The sequence below is a fragment of the Trifolium pratense genome, linkage group LG3 (genome assembly GCF_020283565.1).
Source record: "Trifolium pratense cultivar HEN17-A07 linkage group LG3, ARS_RC_1.1, whole genome shotgun sequence".
Classification (NCBI taxonomy): Eukaryota; Viridiplantae; Streptophyta; class Magnoliopsida; order Fabales; family Fabaceae; genus Trifolium; species Trifolium pratense.
Genome location: NC_060061.1, coordinates 32,198,477 through 32,218,325, shown reverse-complemented (window position 1 = coordinate 32,218,325; position 19,849 = coordinate 32,198,477). Strand labels below are relative to the sequence as shown.

The 19,849-nt window shown below is 32.0% G+C and overlaps 2 protein-coding genes across 4 annotated transcripts; one reads left to right on the top strand and one right to left on the bottom strand.

Annotated features, from left to right (window-relative positions):
* The first annotated feature begins 700 nt into the window (after positions 1-700).
* Positions 701-8,019, top strand: LOC123913391 (quinone oxidoreductase-like protein 2 homolog). 2 transcript variants are annotated; one of them, XM_045964113.1, is made up of 7 exons: positions 701-1,288; positions 3,477-3,867; positions 4,659-4,767; positions 4,864-4,955; positions 5,273-5,531; positions 6,512-6,655; positions 7,745-8,019. In XM_045964113.1, the coding sequence occupies exons 2-7, from the start codon at positions 3,524-3,526 to the stop codon at positions 7,835-7,837; spliced, it is 1,041 nt and encodes a 346-aa protein (XP_045820069.1). In that variant the 5' UTR covers positions 701-1,288; positions 3,477-3,523; the 3' UTR covers positions 7,838-8,019. The 2 variants fall into 2 exon arrangements, with proteins under 2 accessions (XP_045820069.1, XP_045820068.1); XM_045964112.1 differs by lacking the exon at positions 701-1,288 and having other exon boundaries at positions 3,356-3,867.
* A 2,995-nt stretch (positions 8,020-11,014) lies between these two features.
* Positions 11,015-15,997, bottom strand: LOC123913390 (autophagy-related protein 18c-like). Of its 2 annotated transcripts, XM_045964111.1 has the most exons (6): positions 15,817-15,997; positions 15,491-15,579; positions 13,439-14,227; positions 12,742-13,000; positions 11,936-12,059; positions 11,015-11,287 (listed from the first exon to the last, which is right to left on the bottom strand). In XM_045964111.1, the coding sequence occupies exons 3-6, from the start codon at positions 14,222-14,224 to the stop codon at positions 11,209-11,211; spliced, it is 1,248 nt and encodes a 415-aa protein (XP_045820067.1). In that variant the 5' UTR covers positions 14,225-14,227; positions 15,491-15,579; positions 15,817-15,997; the 3' UTR covers positions 11,015-11,208. The 2 variants fall into 2 exon arrangements, with proteins under 2 accessions (XP_045820067.1, XP_045820065.1); XM_045964109.1 differs by having other exon boundaries at positions 13,439-15,579; positions 15,817-15,978.
* Between the last annotated feature and the right edge of the window lie 3,852 nt (positions 15,998-19,849).

Genomic DNA, 19,849 nt, shown 5'->3' with positions numbered 1-19,849 from the left:
GCATGTCTAAGGATCCAAGCACTATCCCCTTTGAATGATTAGTTAGCAATTAAATGAATATTGTTGAGAATGTAGGAAAGTTAGTAGCTACTATATATAGGTTGATCTATACTTTAAATGGATGCAAGTGACATTTAGGATTTAGAAAACACTGGCTAGTTGTGACCTTGAATAAACATATCTCATTAAACTTATTTGCATTTTTTTTTAATGAGAAATTGTTAGTATGTTAATTATTATGTTAATTTTTTTTACATTTTGCCAGGACTTGAACCCTGAATTTCTAACTTGTTTAACCCTTGTTCAACTAGTTCAATCAGATAGAATATGGCATGAACATATAGTTACAAATAGGAACATTTATCATCTTACAAACCGATTTTATAAAGATAAATTAGACCCGATATATACAAGGACTACAATAGAGCTGAGGATCGCTGCTGTGAAACTGAACATTATTATAGAAGGAGTACATTTAGTTTTTGCATTGAAGAAAGTGGTACTGCAACATTAATGTGAGTGTAAGTGGAACTTATTATTTATTCAACCATTATACTATATTGTCCTCTTTGACTCTCATGTAGGGACACTGACCCATCATGTCTCAAAATTTTGCATAGTATATATAAAATTATTACTAATGCATTTCCTTGTTGGCCATTATATATTATGTGCTTTTGGTCTTTGTATACAGTATTCATTTCTTTATAACACACACACTCGTTTTCTTTCATCTAAGCATCATATAGCACATTAGCACATATAGCCATAAAACCATAACAGTTTTAGGATTCCTGTCAGCATATACCTCTGAGCTTTCTGTTCTTAATCCCTCTTAGTAGTAGTAAGTAGTTACTCAGGTTCAAGTTTGTGTCAACCAAACTAGTCTCTACTCTAGTAAATAACTATACAAACAACCATGCATATATAACCTATTTGTTATTTTTCAAAAAACATTCTAATTAATCAGTTTGAAAACTTGCATGGAAATATATATAGATGTGATGCAGCAGCTAGCTAGCAAGCAGAGGAGATTGTGTGTGTGAGAATGGGAGAGAAAGAGAATGAAGGGGCTTCCTTCAGCCCATACATATATATGATTGCTGAACCATATAGCGATTCATTCATTAATTGAATTAATATTATTAATATATGGATGAATGAAGCGGAAGATATATATTTTGCATATATATGTGCTTGGACTGAAGGGGAGCTCCTTCTTTCTGTTGCCTCTCCATATTTAGTCTGTATGTCTAAATCAAATCTTCATCATATATTGCTTCTTTTGGTAAGTGTATAAGATTTTATATTATCCATATATATATATATATATATATATATATAGATCATTGCCCAACATTTGGCAAGTTGCATAATTGCATTTATATTATGGGTTATATACTAATGTTATGGGATACTAATAAAATTAATAAAAGATAAAATTAATATTGGTAAGATTTGATTCAAAAAATATTGGTAAGATAATTTTTTTATAAGATATTTGAATAAGCACGTTTCAAAATAATTTTTTTATTAATATTCTTAACCGGTACTTGGGACACTATATTATTATTATTATTATTATTATTATTATTATTATTATTATTATTATTATTATTATTATTGTGTATAGCTGGAATCTGCTCCACTAGGTGCTTTTTCACTTAATCGGAGTAAAATAATATATCATCCATCGGTACCGGTGCACATACGAGTAAGAAATTAAAAAAAATAATAGTATTTCATATTTATATATGTTTTAGTATTTTTCACAATATTAATCGAATAAAATGAATGAGTAAGGAAGCTATTAGGTTTGATTTAGTGGTGAGAAGTTTGGATAGTACGATACAAGTACTGTGTTCGATTTCCAACTCATTGTAAACAAAAAAAAAAAGAATAGTATTACAAGTACATACTAATCCGTACATACTAAAACGTTCTGACACGAATAGTATTACATTGCAAGTTTGACAACCGAATAAGAGTACCGATTAGTAAAAGAGGTTACAAAATTGGCAAGCCCAAACATAACAAAGGGCTGTTAAACCCAAGACTAAAACAACGATCAAAACCTTTGAATTTCACCTTGAATCATCACTAAACATGAATTTTTATTTGAGAGACCACTAAACTCGTATAAAAAGCTTTGTTATTGTAAAAGCAAACATGAATTTTTATTTGAGAGACCACTAAACCCGCATAAAAAGCTTTGTTATTGTAAAAACACTTGTTACGAGTCCTCTAATTCAACCAAATAATCGTTAACCAAATAACTTGAAAGCAATCCTTAATCTTCATAAAACGAAAATGCATGACGGCTACAACATAACAACAAAAGGTAATCAGAGGTGGATTAAACCTCCGGCAGGTATGCTTAAGTACAATGTCGATACAGCATGTTATGCGGAACAAAATTTATTTTGCGTTGCAGCATGTTTACGGGACGATAATGGTAAGTTTGTTGCTGCGTTCACAAAGAGGCTTGAAGGCAAACCTGTCATTGTTGAGGCGACAGCTATAGGAGAATTGGAAGCACTCACATGGTTGCATAATTCACAAGTCAGATCGAAACAATCTGCTTGCAAGTGGTGTAAGCTCTTGGTAACAAAGCTAAAAATCAAGTAGAGTTGCAATTATTGAATTATGTAGAAGATTACTAGATTTGAATTAGAACTAGATGGTCACTTGCTTCAAAAAACTAGAAGGTCACTTATGTTAAGAGATAAATTAATTTAGTGGCTCGTGACTTAGCTGGGACAACTTATTTTATTGCTAGTTCCTAAATTTATGATTATTGTTCATCTTATATTGAAACAACTTGAATGAAATCCATTGTGTAAAAAAAAATCTATGTGAAAAAAAAAAGAAAAAAAAAAGATAAATATGCTAATAATGATTAAAAAAAATAAAAGATTAATATGTACACATTTATAAAAAAAAAAAAAAAGATTTTACTCAAAAAAAATTAAATATATTATGAATAAATAAGATAAATGAGTTTCTAAAAAAAAATTAAATATATTATATATTATGTCCTTTTTATAAGGAACACTTTGAAAAAATTACACAAACCAATGAAGCACGTTGTAAATAATTATTTTCATTTAATACTCTTGTAAATTTAAATTTATTTTATTTATATCCTTATTTAATTACTGTTGATTCAACTAACTTACTTATTTTTAATATTCTTTCATAATAAATTAAAGTATAAATTAAATTAAATATTTGATACATTTGAAAATTTGTCAAAATTTCTTATAAAAAATACAAATTTTTTTTTTCCTTCAAATTGTTGGTTATAAAAAGGAGTATGTTATATCTCAAAAAAAAAAAAAAAAAGGAGTATGTTACAAATATTTTAGAAATGGATTGATAGAATCAGATCAAATTTGGTATGAAAATCATCACATTAATTAAATAAATATAATAAAAATTGTTGACCTCTGTTGCACTCTTACATTTCATATCAGAATCGCAGTGGAAGTGAACAAAAACGAAACGAAGAAAGATCGTAGAAATGGAAGCGTTAGTGTGCAGAAAATTGGGTGACCCAACGGTGAGCGTGGAAGATGATAACAGCCCAATAATCGTATCCAAGAATCACCCAATCCCTCAATTGAATTCTCCTACAGCAGTAAGAGTTAGAATCAAAGCTACAAGCTTGAATTTCGCTAATTACTTGCAGATTCTTGGCAAGTATCAAGAGAAACCACCTTTGCCGTTCATTCCTGGATCTGATTTTTCAGGCATCGTTGATTCCGTTGGTTCCAAAGTTACCAATTTTCGTATTGGAGACCCTGTTTGTTCCTTTGCTGCTCTTGGTTCTTATGCTCAGTATATAGTTGTTGATCAGAACGAATTGTGAGATTCCATTCCTCCTCTTTGCATTTTCTAAGTGTGTGTTTGGTTCTATAACAATGAAATTTGATTTTGTATAATTTGTTTTATGTTTAGATACATTTATGTGTGAAACTTAGTTAAATACTCATAACTGTTATTAGTATTAGGTATCGAACCCCTAACCTCGGTTCCAACATATTACATGCAATGTCTGTCCCTATCGACTAAGTTATGTTCACAGAGACGTTAATATGTTTATTTTATGTTGAAGTGTACCTAAATTACTTCCATGTATATATAATTAATTTTTTACTTTTAGATACTTGGCGGTATTAATTAGGGGCTTATTTGAAAAAATTCGATTAATGTAACTAGTAGCAGTCATTTGAAAAAGGATTACATTTAGGGACGATTTTTATCAAATGTATGCTTATATTTAGAGACATAGGGAGTAATATATATGAGTGTATGAGATTATAGTGTAAGAATCTATTTTAGTTATATAAGATAATTACACACGGACAAAAGGTAGACGCCTAGACGGGCAACAAGTTGTGCCGCTAAACCTTTCTGTATAGTAAAATCCAATCTTTGAAATCATGTTTTGAGGTAAAAACTAAAAATCGTGACTTAGAATTTAAAATTTAAAATCAATTTTAGAGACAAAATCAATTATAAGAGAGAACTCTCAAACATACCAAAATCAATTTTAAGTCTTTAAATCACTCTTTGGAGCCAAAAGTGAATTCAAGCATGCATGCACTTCAATATATTTTTTTGTCGCGTCACATTTGTAAGTTTTCTACTTGAAGGTTTCGCATGCCGCAAGGTTGCGATTTGGTTGCTGCTGGAGCACTTGCTGTGGCATTTGGCACTTCACATGTTGCACTTGTTCATAGAGCTCAGTTGACATCTGGTCAGGTATAATATATAATGTTTACTTCACTTGTTCGTGGGTAATGTATATATTGTTCTGTTTGTTGGTGGGGTTAAGCGGGGTTGTGGAATTCTTGGTAGGTATTGTTGGTTTTGGGTGCAGCAGGAGGAGTGGGTCTAGCAGCTGTGCAAATTGGAAAAGCATGCGGAGCCGTTGTCATTGCTGTTGCTAGGTACTCTTTTGCTTTTGCATATTTTGTGCACAATGGCATTATGCTTTGAGTAGGGTTCAGGTTGGATTGGCTTCTAGCTCCCATGAGCTTCTTAGCTAAAATGAATTTATGGATTTTTATTCATAGAGAAGTCTTTGTAAATGTATAGTTGTTTTATGGGTAGGTTGAATGAGAGAGTTTCTGAAAAAAAATTGAGATGCCTGTGTTAATTTCAGCTTATACAACGAGAAGCTTCCTTTCTAGATTTCTGGATTTTAATATCTAAATTGATATCCATCGGAGTTGAGTGTTTATTGTTTTGTACAATCTGTTGTCAGAGGGGCTGAAAAAGTGCAGCTCTTGAAATCACTTGGTGTGGATCATGTGGTGGACTTGGGTAATGAAAATGTCACCGAGAGTGTCAAAGAGTTCCTTAAGGTCAGAAGGCTTAAAGGGGTCGATGTCCTGTATGACCCTGTTGGAGGCAAGCTTAACAAAGAATCTTTGCGGCTTCTGAAATGGGGAGCTAACATTCTAATAATTGGGTTTGCAAGTGGAGAAGTTCCTGTCATCCCTGCTAACATTGCTCTTGTTAAGGTACATCAGGAATAGAGTTTCAGACTATGCAATTACCTTGTCTTGTTTTATCACTAAATAACTTTATACGCGGACAGCTTGCTGCCTGATCTGGTCATGCATTATTCACATACACTTTGAATTTAAAATTAAATTTTTTTTTTTGAAGAAAAAAATTACATTTTAATAAGAATCAGTTTGAAATCAATTGGGAAGGGATATGGAGGGAGCACATCTTACATTTTCCCATCAACATTGATTTAATCTCTTCTTTCTTCTCTTCAATGATTGATATCATGACTGTAGCTTTTGTTGTTTGATAAACCTCTAGATATCCCACTTCCCAAAACAATGTCCTCAATTATATGTACGGATGTACCCGTACTAGCATACATATTCATACAATTTATGCATCACTTGTAATGTTGCTCACTTTTAGTTTTTGTTAAATTGGTGAGCAGGGTGCCAGGGTGTTTAATTAACATGCACATATTTTTACCTGAAAACTTTTAGTTTCGTAGGGTATTTCCGATGACGGCACTATACATAAGTTTGTATATTAAATATTAGGTTTAACTACACATTTGGTCCCTTACGTTTATTTTAGGTTTCAATTTGGTCCCTTACGTTTAAAAAGTATCAATTTGGTCCCTTACGTTTATTTTAAGTTTCAAGTTAGTCCTTTCCGTTAGTTTTGTCATTAACACCGTTTGAATAGTACACGTGTCAGCGTGTCCAAGTGCCACGTGTCAGTCCACGTATGCAAATTGACTGCCACATGTGACAAAATTGACGGAAAGGACCAACTTGAAACCTAAAATAAACGTAAGGGACCAAATTGATACTTTTTAAACGTAAGGGACCAAATTGAAACCTAAAATAAACGTAAGGGACCAAATGTATAGTTAAGCCTAAATATTATAATCTGTAACAGAAAAAACTTATCTGGCTTACCGTCATGATGTACACAATATTGTGTTCTCTTTCTTATTTTTTGGCAGAATTGGACAGTACATGGCCTGTATTGGGGTAGTTATAAAATACACCGCCCAGTTGTTCTTGAAGACTCTCTGAAGGAGCTACTGTCTTGGTTGACAAAAGGCTTGATTTCCGTTCACATTTCTCATTCTTACAGCCTGTCAGAGGTCAGAAATTCCCTTGTCTTAACTGGTTTAATAATTTGTGCATTCTCTAATCTCTAATTCAATCTACATTCAAGATTTGACCTTTTTGTTGAAAGAGATTTCACTACTGCTGTAACTCTTTGAAGGAAACTATTGCTTTAGATAGTTCACTGGTATATCTAAATCAGCATGTTTATTACTGGCCTTATTCTGGTTCAGTGTTGACTTTAGTTTAAATGGGGATCTCATCACAATATATAGCTCAATGTTCACTTTTTCTTGGGGTTCTATTTGATCAGGTTAAAATTTGTGTGTGGTTAGGGTGGGGAAATAAGAATGGTTACACATATTCTTGCTATTTATACTTTTTGAAGGTAACGAAGCATTTATCTAAATAGGAGTACGTGATATACTAGTTGTGTTATCAATGACCAAAGGCAATTGTTAATACGATAAATGTTATATATCAGCCTTTTCTCATTAGTTTTTACAGTTTTGATTTTGATGAAATATTTATGGATTGATGTAGATGTTATTTATAATATCCACTACTTTTTAGTTTAGATTTGATGTATTCTATAATGGCTCATTATAAAGGTTGAATTTATCATTTATACTTAACTTTTTGAGAAAATAACTTTTTAGCCAGAAATTTGGAATCATTTTTGTTCTTGCAATTGTAAGGGTCGAGCAATTTAGTCCCTCAAATTTACAAAATAGCAAATTAGTCTCTTAAATTTTAGAAGGTCAATCGATTTAGTCCCTCCATCAAAATATATTTGTTTTGAACATCCATCAAAACCAATAAAAGACTTATGTATTGACTTAAATAGTCTCTTGGAGCATTAAGACAATCATAATACCTTCAAAATCGTAGTGTTAAATTAGAAAACAGACTAAATTGATTGACATTGTTCAATTTAAGGGACTAAATTGCTATTTTGCAAATTTGAAGAAGTAAATCGGCCGACTCTTACAATTTCAATGACTAAAATGCTGATTTACCCCATAAATTTGTACTGTTTGCCTTATTCTCCGTACATGTGTCCTATTGATGTTCAATGGGGGTTAGTGCTATATTGATGTGTAAACAATTTCTTACTGTTGCAGGCCAACCTCGCCTTCTCTGCTATAAGAGATAGGAAAGCTATAGGGAAGGTGATGATTGTATTCGATGAGAAAAGCACAAGATCTAAGCTGTAATCTTGCTGAAACTATGCTATATAGTTGTCAAAATACTCCTGGGCACCCAAACATCAGAGGATCATATTAGAGACCAAGGAGATGCCGGTATAAAAAAAACAAATAAGAGAGCAATAAAAGGCAAAATGTTGTAGAACAACAATGCAATTTATTACAAATAATAGTATTATGATTCACACAAATTGCAATGTGGTCAACACACAGATGCCTACCAGTCTCTTTTTTTTTTTTTTTTTGAATTGGTAAAATTTATTAGATAGCAATCTTTTAACAAGTACATGAGAAGCTAGAAAGCATATAAAGAAGGCAAGTAGTTCCTTTATACAACCAGGAAGGAACAACTGGATTAAAAGCAAACAAACACCTACGCAACAAACCCTTACACTGCAACAAAGGGCAGCTTACAAACAAATCCTGAAATCCCCACTACAGCCACAACCAAAACGACCACTCCAAAGTCAAGCAAAAACTAGAACTATCCACTCAGATTAGCCAAACACCTCACCAAACAACAGCTCCAACACGATCAACCAAGCTAAATTCCTGAAGACATCTCTCATTGATAGTGATGTAGGAGGATTTCTTCAGTATTTTATTATTTTAGTTAGATTTAGTTTTATTATATTTTAGGTAGATTTCTTATTTTTATATTTCACCTAGATTAGTTATTTTTATATTTTAGCTAGGTTTGTTATTTTTATTTTTACAATCTTTTAGAAGATTTGTTATTTTTATTTTTCACTACTATTTAAGGTAAACTATTGTAGCCTTGAAGGGAACTTTTTTCATTCAATAAAATTATAGAGAATTTTCTCAAATTTGGTGGACTCCAAATTACTCCTTCTGGTGGATTCCGGAAGTCTAGTGGATTCTAGATTAGTTACTCCTTCTGGTGGATTCCGGAAGTCTAGTGGATTCTAGATTAGTTACTCCTTCTGGTGGATTCCGGAAGTCTAGTGGATTCTAGATTAGTTACTCTTTCTGGTGGATTCCGGAAATCTGGTGGATTCCAGAGCCTTATCTGACAGGTTTGTCGCTTGCGAACCTGTGTTTTATTATAGGATTAGCGCTTGCTTTTCCTTCACGCTTCCGTACTGCGTCAGTTGGCATCAGAGCAGGTTTCCCCTGTTCTTTCGTGAATTGAACAGTCATGGGAGATAAACCAGCGACCAGGGCAGACCTTGAGGGATTTACCGCGGATGTTACCGCAGCCCTAACTGCTTTGAGTGCACAAATAACGATATTATCAAATTGTTTGAACAACAACAACGCCTACTACAATACCACCAACAACGTCCGACGGCATCATAGAGATAAAGGACACGTTGCTTGTAAACTCGCAGCGGATAAGTTTGAAGCAAAGGAACATGAGGTAAAAGAATGTACTAAAATCGATTTGTTTGTTGAGAATGGTCATGAGACAAACAATATTTTTACGGTCAAAACAACAAACAGGAATACTGATTTGCCTGAAGACGAGAGTGAGAACCATGAAGTGCATAAAATCGGTGGCAACAAAGAGTTAAACTCAATAAAATTTGTTGTTGATATTGAAGCTGGTGTTACTAAAAAGAATGGATCCTACGAACATATTGTTGATACAGATACCGAAACCCTAGATGATAGTCAACCATCTCTTCCGCAGAAACTCAACGATCGTTCTGATCAAACAAAACTGAAAGAAGTTAAATTAGTAGCTGAACAAGATGTTTCGGTTGAAGTGGACGAATCCAAAGATGAGAAGAAGGAGATCGATGAACGAGATGATTCGGAGAAGAACTATGTTGATGAAGGCAATTGGTCTATTGTGTCAATGCACACTGCAAGATCAAGGATAACTCAAGGTTCATTCCCTATTTTTAGAAGCTTAGAACGTGTAACAAAACGGAGGGAGTTGTATCTCAAGTTAGAGGAGAAAAATCAAGCTTTTAAAGAAGAAAAGAGTCGGTATGAGACAAGACTAAAAGAAGAGCAAAAAGTAGCTATCGAGCAAACGAGAAAGAATTTGGTAATTAAAGAAAAACCGATACTAAGTTTCTACTATGATAAACGCATGAGTCAGTATCAAGCAAATGAGGCTCCTTATCAAGATGAGAACTCGGGGTCGAGTTCTTTTGAGGTAGAGGAGACTGATGTAGGAGGATTTCTTCAGTATTTTATTATTTTAGTTAGATTTAGTTTTATTATATTTTAGGTAGATTTCTTATTTTTATATTTCACCTAGATTAGTTATTTTTATATTTTAGCTAGGTTTGTTATTTTTATTTTTACAATCTTTTAGAAGATTTGTTATTTTTATTTTTCACTACTATTTAAGGTAAACTATTGTAGCCTTGAAGGGAACTTTTTTCATTCAATAAAATTATAGAGAATTTTCTCAAATTTGGTGGACTCCAAATTACTCCTTCTGGTGGATTCCGGAAGTCTAGTGGATTCTAGATTAGTTACTCCTTCTGGTGGATTCCGGAAGTCTAGTGGATTCTAGATTAGTTACTCCTTCTGGTGGATTCCGGAAGTCTAGTGGATTCTAGATTAGTTACTCTTTCTGGTGGATTCCGGAAATCTGGTGGATTCCAGAGCCTTATCTGACAGGTTTGTCGCTTGCGAACCTGTGTTTTATTATAGGATTAGCGCTTGCTTTTCCTTCACGCTTCCGTACTGCGTCAGATAGACACTTGCCAAGGAATATTTTAATAAGTATAAAGGAATTTATATTTGTTAACAAGTATAAAGGATTTTATTTTGGTGGAATACATGCTGCAATGGTTTCTATTGGGTCATGTGTTTAGTGCATTCAACTTTCTAATAATATGCATAACCACAAGCTGTTCACTAATTTACTGATATGTGGCGCAATGTCTCCTCTAGTTATTATCAGAGGAATTTCAATACCTCTATTTTTCTCCTGTCCTGCGGATATAACAAATCACAAGTGATGATAACATCTAGTATTTAGAAGAGTTTCATAACAGATCCTTTATGCGAGCAATGTGTATCTCAGTTAAGAGCAAATATATTGTTTTGTCATATGCATCACCATCTGCAGTATACATTCATGTTACATTGGTCCATGCATGTTCATATGTGTTTATAAGTAGAGGCATGAATGTACCAATGTAACATAATTTTAGTATTTGTTTAATGCAATAAAATTCCCACGGGCTGGTGTAAGTAAACTAACACATTCAACAAGCAATTTATTATCTTAGCAATTGCTATCAATTTGTCTCCTTTTCAATTTTGTTTCATTTTTTTACACAATATTTACAAGCAAAATATACATATTTACATAGAAGGAGAAGAGTTTATTGCTTGATGCTGGGGGCATATTATTCACAAATAGTGCTTGAAATAGTTCATCCGTGCCTTATTTAACATTTTAGGAAGCGAACATACTCCTTCTGCAACATCTCTCCTCCATTTACTTGATCAAAGCTGCATCTGTAAAAACTGAGACAAAAAAGAGAGGCTGTATGTAAGGATGAGGAGAATCAAGTTCATTAAATGATCTTAAAGAGGCTAAAAGGAAGTACTCTATCCGTTCTAAGTGACGTTTAAACTTTTTTCACATAAGAAAAACAATAAATAAAAGAATATATGTAACAATTTTACAACATTGTCCTAGTTAACTATTGATTATGAATTGTCATGTACACTAATTTTATTATTGATTTAAAATATATTCTTTTGAGGTTGATTAAATCATAACATGCGACCAACTACAAAGCAAGGGGGATGGTAGCGTATGGAAACAGATTATGCAGAAACAGTGATTTTATAAAAGCTGACGACACTTTCTCGGTATCTGAAAGTATATATGCAGAAACAATAACTAATGAGCATACTACAGATGCCATTAAAAAAAAATGAGCATACTACAGAAAATTATTCAATTATATACGCCCAACCTGGATCACTATCACTAATGAGCCATTAATTTCAACTTTTCAACGGCATGCAACACTACTATATTATGTGTACCTCAACTTTATTGAAAATATCAAAAATCAAGGATTCAATTTTAGAAAAACAGAGGGGTTAAATGCACACAATTGACAAGTCCACGCTTAACAGTAAGATGATAGCAAACAGACATACCTTCCATCCATTCCAGCAATTAGGACAGTGTTTTGTGATCCAAATGCCACAATGAATTTAGTGCTTTCAGGCAAGCGGAACTGTGCAAATGACCATTCTGAGCTAAAATATTTTGGTAAAACCCCTACAATATTTTCGGAGATAATAGGTAAGCACAAAAAAATAAAAGTGCCATAAATGTTATGCAATTTTCCATCTTAAAAGTAAGCTAAAAAATCATGAGTTGATATATAGAGAACAGCCTTAAATATATATATGGCTTCTATTAGAGAAGATACTACATGCTTGCAAGGAGTTGATTCTCAAAGAGGCAATGCTATGCCGATAACTCATAAACCAAAAGAACAATTAAATAAATAAAGAAACAAACAAACCTAATGCGCAAAATCATTGATTTCATGTAGATTTGTGCAGGAAAAAAATGTTGATGTTACCCTGCACAAATCCAAAAGTAAATCTAACGGAGCACAAAAAATTGACATTTTGTGTGTCGTATATATAGAGTTATCCTTGAAAATAGAATTAACAATTTGAACAGCACTAGAATGCACATAGCAACATAGAGTCATGCCCTGTCATGGGGGCTGGGGAGGGGGTTGATCTTATTTCATGAATCAAGCGATTCCATTAAGTTTTCTAAATGATATAGGCATACAAATTATCTAAAAACCGTACAAACATATTGTGACTCCCTGGGCTGGATAAGATAAGTATTCGAATTGGTAAACTGGAAAAAATGATCTGAATGAATCTCCAAATTATGATAATTTCAGGCGCCCTACATTACAAAAGTAAAACAATTTTACCTCTCATGAAAGATAACGATGAATTGGGGTTGGCACCGGTATTTGGAGAAATCAAGGGATCTAAAGCAGTTGAAGAATTCTGATGAAGCAGTACAGGCCCTTGGACAGCAGTTGGGCGTATCATACTATCCTCCCCAAACACTCTCACTCTCAAGTTGAATATATGAACAGTTCCTTTGTCACTTGATACTGCCAACCATTGGACATTTGGAGACAGAGCTATACTGCTGATTTCAGCCCTATCCACCCCTCTTCTTACCTTACATGAAAGAGAAAATGGATTATTGAAAACGAAAAGGGGAAAACTGATAAAGAAGATCAAACTGATAAAGACATGCTAAAACATTGTTATTGCAACTAGAGTCTTCCAAAAGCTGCAAAGAAAATTGTTATATTTCGTATGTATTTAAGAATGACCAAGATGCAGGGCTGTTCAACACAGTAAAAAACTTACAGCAGTGAAAATGCCTTACTATACTTAGATGAAGTTTGCTCTATTTTCTCGCTTTCAATCAGTTATAAGAATATGGAAAAATTCTCAACAAAATAAAGCATTAAAAAAAATATTTTCCGGTCAATCCATTTCATACTATACGAATGTGAAAAAGAAAAGTCTGGAAAAGGAAAATATGAAAACAGCAAGTTCAGCATAATGATGATTTATCACGATGATTAAATACATGGTGTAGTAACCTACTTCCTGTAAGAGAGACCCGTCCATTGTATTGAAGATTCTAATCAAAGTGCCCTTCAGACTAGCAGTTGCAAGAAGGAGACCGTCTGCCGTCAGAGTGAAGCAGGCAATTTGGGAATCATGGGCATTGATTGATTTTGTCATATTCAATCCAAAGTGTTCCACTCGAACCTGTCCTTTGTGACGACCTGGACAAGCCAAAACAAATGTATTTGACTGGTATGAAAGACAGCACAACCCCCTAGGATTTGACATAGTTTCAATTTGATGAAGAAGCTTCAAATCTATGAAGTTATAAACATAGATCTTATGCTCAAGAACAACCACAATTCGATCACGTCTTAATTTCACTCCACGAACTTCAGATCTAAAAGTGAATTCACCAATGCACCTGCTCTGATGGTCATCCCAAATCAAAACTTTATTGGGTGGGTAATTGGAATTAGCTACAGCACCAACAAGTGCTAGGATATTGCTGCGGAACAGCATCTCTACAATTTTGAAGCCGCCGCTTTTTAAATCACGTCGGAAAGTTTCTTTGAAAGGTTCACAATTATAGATTCGAAAACCATGACTTGTTCCAGCAGCAAAGCAACCGTAGTCCTGATTCCATGAAATTGAGAACAGATCAGATTCATAACTGCCGTTGATATCTGCATCGAGCCGGGAAAGAGAAGAGGAGGCCCCACTATTGGGGTATTCACAATTTTCGATCCTTGAATTTGAAAATATTCTTTGAGGTGAAGAAACAGCCGAATTCATATGAGATGAGGGGGTATCTGCCAGCATTTTCTGCATTCAATGACCACATTTGAGCAAGGTATCAAAGTGATTACTATTGTAAAACAAGAAAAACAATCTTTCATATTACATGAAATAAATGATTAATCAGACTCATATTTGCAAGTTGCAACCTGCGGGATGAAAGTAGCGGGAGGACTTTGTCAGCACTATTAATGCAACATTTATATTACTACCGTCATTGCGTGTATTTAAGAATAGCCGAGTATCTTACTAGCAACTCAAATAAGTGAAAAGGGATTAAACTGGAAGGGTAGTCCACAAGATGTTTAGGAATTCAAATGTAATAAGTTTGGATTGAGAATATGTTATTAAAGATTCATGAAGTGATAAACTGCAGATATAGAGCATTTCCATTATGTATTTAGGCGTATATTTATTTCGACAACTATGTCAAAAAAATCCAAGCTTTTCCTAGACAGCTAAACTCACTCACAACACAAATTTTTCAATCAAAAGAAAAATACTAACTCAAATGACAGGATCTATATGCCCACTCTGTACTACTTCTTCAGCTCAGTCCTTTCCTATCTCATTCTCTAGGTAACATCATATCTATAAAGTAAATAACATCCTATTTCCTCTACAACACAATCAAAATTTTAGTGCACCACACTTGCATTCATTGGTAGGGTCATTATTCATATCTGCCACGATCTTATGTACCCTATAGTTGCAACTCCTCCTAATTCTTCTACAAGTTTTCTGATTTCATGAATCAGTTTCAGCACCACCAGAACCCAAGCTAATATATCACCTAATCTAACAACCTATAATTCCAATTTCATTAGACTTTTCCAATCAACTCTTCCCATACAACAGATAAATCTAAAGCAACCATATGTAATACTCCCTCTCATCTTTATTGTAAGAAAAATTTTAGTTTTTAGATTCGTAGAATGTTTAATGTATCTAGTCCATCTTATAGACCAGATACATTAGTTATTCAATGAACCTAAAAAGTGTTTTTTTTTATAATAGAGACGGAAGGGATTATTCCTTATTATTTTCGAACCCTGGTCATAGCGTCCGACCTAGCAATTTCGGCATTTCTGCCACTTGAGCTAGGATTTGTGGTCAATGACTCAATGTTGCTTCCCAATTCCCATTAATACAAAATTCACACAGAACACTAAAAAAATGCAGTTAAACTATAATCATTCAAAGCCAACAAACAAAGTCCATTATGCATCATATTTACATGATGAAATGTATGCAAAGAAATGTAAAAATGTGATTGAGGCAAGAGCGTACCGGTGGTAGCAATCACCCAAAGCAGAGCAACTTTGATGAAAAACAGCAAATCCACACTCTTCCCAGCAAAGATTTTTACTTCATGAATTCTACAAATACCCCAAAATCAGTATTTTCAACATGAAAAAAACAAAAATGAAGTCTTTAACAGCAAAAACGAAAAACCCAAGAAGGAATTGACGAGATCAATGTATAAAAACACAAAATTGCGAGATTATAAAGAGGAAAGGTTGATTTTGGGTTTGGGAAAATTGAATTGAAAATGAAAAACATAAGATCGTGAAATGAAATGATAAGAACTAATAATGAATTGGGTAAAGACGTACGTAATATTTTGGCAGATGCGAAGGATTAGGGATCGGAATGCTAAACGTGAAGATTCTGTTCCTAATTCTCAATTATTCTGTTTGTTTCTCTGTATCAGCTTTTGTTGTTCATTACCTGGATTTCGTTGTTTTTTGCTTTGATTTTGTATCTGTTTGATTTCGTTTTTATAAAAAATAAAACACTTTTTAATTCATTATCTATATGTATAAATCCTAGATAATTATCCAATTGACTATCTAAATCTTAATTCACATCACTCACTTAAACCAATGAAAACATTTCATTTAGCCACATCACCCACCTATATTAATTAATTTAATGAGTGGTACTAATTGTTATTATTATTATTATTATTTTGAGAATTTGAGTTACTATTCATTTTAATTTTTTTTCATTTTATTATTTTGTGTATTTTATTATTTTTGGTTCAAAATAGTTAATGTTTTTGCTAATAATCAATTTGCTACTTATACAAATAATTTTTTGATGTTATAGTATAAAACAACGCATAAGATCCGTGCATCGCACGGGTAATCGTCTAGATAATTGTCATCCAATTTGCTATTTATGTTCTTTATATTTAAAAACTATTAAGCCTTTAGGGTTCATCTAATGTTGGAAAATCTGCTTTCATCAATGCCTTATTAAGTAAGTTATATCTATATGTTCAACTAATGTTGTTTTCTCTTTGAGCAAGTTGTCCTTTGATAAAACAACTTTCAGTATGACATCACAATAATAGAATTCTCAATACATAATAAAGAAACAATAGATTATATAATTTACACAAAATAGGATGATTTAGTGACAATTGTTTAAACAATTGTTTAACAAAATACGATGATTTAATGACTATTTTATTTCCTTTTGATTAGATATATTCAATCATTACAGTGACTATTTGCTTCCATTAGTTTTTTCACATGCATGTTTTATGACTCCACACAATCCTATTTTCATGCATCTACATACGAAATTGGTCCCCATGACAATTACTTTGGCCAATAATAGTAGTGGCAGGCAGTAAGATTAATAATGCTTTTCCATTTTAAGCAGTCAGTCCAATTTCTTAATTATTTCTACTACTTACCATTTTAAGTAATTCAGCATCCATCCACAATATTGTTACTTTTCTGGCTAATGACACAGATTGATAACCAACAACACTATCATCACATACTACTACTTAATCACTAAGCTTTTCAAATGCTCTCTATCTCTTCTTGCTTTGAACCTGCAACCAAATCTCAAGTTTCAGCTTAATTTTTAAGGTTTTTCTATCTTATATATATATATATATATAAATCCTATATAGTTATCCAATTGACTATCTAAACCCTAATCCACATCACTCACTTAAACCAATGAAAACCTTTCATTTAGCCACATCACCCACTTATATTAATTAATTTAATGAGTGGTACTAATTGTTATTATTATTATTATTATTATTTTGAGTTACTATTCATTTTAATTTTTTTTCATTTTATTATTTTGTGTATTTTATTATTTTTGGTTCAAAATAGTTAATGTTTTTGCTAATAATCAATTTGCTACTTATACAAATATTTTTTTGATGTTATAGTATAAAACAACGCATAAGATCCGTGCATCGCACGGGTAATCGTCTAGATAATTGTCATCCAATTTGCTATTTATGTTCTTTATATTTAAAAACTATTAAGCCTTTAGGGTTCATCTAATGTTGGAAAATCTGCTTTCATCAATGCCTTATTAAGTAAGTTATATCTATATGTTCAACTAATGTTGTTTTCTCTTTGAGCAAGTTGTCCTTTGATAAAACAACTTTCAGTATGACATCACAATAATAGAATTCTCAATACATAATAAAGAAACAATAGATTATATAATTTACACAAAATAGGATGATTTAGTGACAATTGTTTAAACAATTGTTTAGCAAAATACGATGATTTAATGACTATTTTATTTCCTTTTGATTAGATATATTCAATCATTATAGTGACTATTTGCTTCCATTAGTTTTTTCACATGCATGTTTTATGACTCCACACAATCCTATTTCCATGCATCTACATACGAAATTGGTCCCCATGACAATTACTTTGGGTAGTAGTAGTAGTGGCAGACAGTAAGATTAATAATGTTTTTCCATTTTAAGCAGTCAGTCCAATTTCTTAATTATTTCTACTACTTACCATTTTAAGTAATTCAGCATCCATCCACAATGTTGTTACTTTTCTGGCTAATGACACAAATTGATAACCAACAACACTATCATCACATACTACTACTTAATCACTAAGCTTTTCAAATGCTCTCTATCTCTTCTTGCTTTGAACCTGAAACCAAATCTCAAGTTTCAGCTTAATTTTCAAGGTTTTTCTATCTTATATATATATATATATATATATATATATATATATATATATATATATATATATATATATATATATATATATATATATATATATATATATATCCTAGATAGTTATCCAGTTGACTATCTAAACCCTAATCCATATCACTCACTTAAACCAATGAAAACCTTTCATTTAGCCACATCACCCACTTATATTAATTAATTTAATGAGTGGTACTAATTGTTATTATTATTATTATTATTATTTTGAGTTACTATTCATTTGAATTTTTTTTCATTTTATTATTTTGTGTATTTTATTATATTTGGTTCAAAATAGTTAATGTTTTTGCTAATAATCAATTTGTTACTTATACAAATAATTTTTTGACGTTATAGTATAAAACAACGCATAAGATCCGTGCATCGCACGGGTAATCGTCTAGATAATTGAAAATAATTTACATTATATATGTATATTTATACATCATAATCATCATGTCATTTCATTATTTCCCTAAATTTCATAGGATAATATATCAAGATAAGAAGTTGCTAAGCATATTCAACATGTATATTTATTAATTTACATTATATATGTTTCATTTATATTTTTTGATTTAAAAATATTAGGCTTAAATGTACTTTTGGTCCCCTATTTTCAAAAAAATGAAGTTTTGGTCCCCCTATTTTAAAAACTAGTTTTTTAGTCCCCCTATTTTCATTTTTTTTGAGTTTTGATCCCCCATCCCATTTTAGGGTTAATTTTGTTGATGTGGCCTTGTAACCAATGTTGTGGCAACATTCATGTGAAAAAATTTAATATCCATGTCATTATTATATATTTTTAAATTTAATAAAACTTTATTTATAAAATATTTTAATTATTAGAATTATATATTCAACTGAAATAATAATTGTTAAATCTTATAAAATATGAAATCTGAAACCCTAATTATCAAACCTTCAACTACTAGAATTTTATTCACCATCAAAGAGAATCCTTCCTTATGGATTTCACCAATCCTATGGTTTCCGTTTAAACTCAACAATTTCTGGATTTTTAAAAACGAAAAGAAATTAGAGATGATTTTGTGATTCAATAGAAACTACTCATACTCTTTAAACTACTCATGACTTTGGATGGGTTTGAATGGAAACCCATAAATTGTTTTAAGTTTGAAGTTGAATTCAAGATTGGTTTTATATAAAGTTGGATGATGATGAAAGTTGGAGGTTCTTGAAACACAAAACTTGCTTTCAATATGCAATAGTTTGATTTGAATCAAAGAGGACCATGTCCATGTTGTGACTGTTTGTTTTTTCTTGGTTTAATAAATTAGAGGTTGTGAATTTTGTGATTTTTTATTTTAATGAGTTTATGATGATGATGCTGAAACGTGTTTATTTTGTTTTCTGGGTTGGTAAGAAGAGTAGGATAACTGGATAAGTGGATGATGATAATAGGGTCTATGAATTGTTTGGTGTGATTTTTGATGTTTTTGAATTATTTTTTTATTGATTTCTTTTTAAAAAATACGATAATTTTAATAATTAAAATATTTTATAAAATAATTTTTATTGAATTAAAAATAAATAATGATATGGATATTAAATTTGTCTACGTGGACGCTGATATGCATTAATGGCAATGCCACATCAACAAAATTAGCCCTAAAATGGGATGA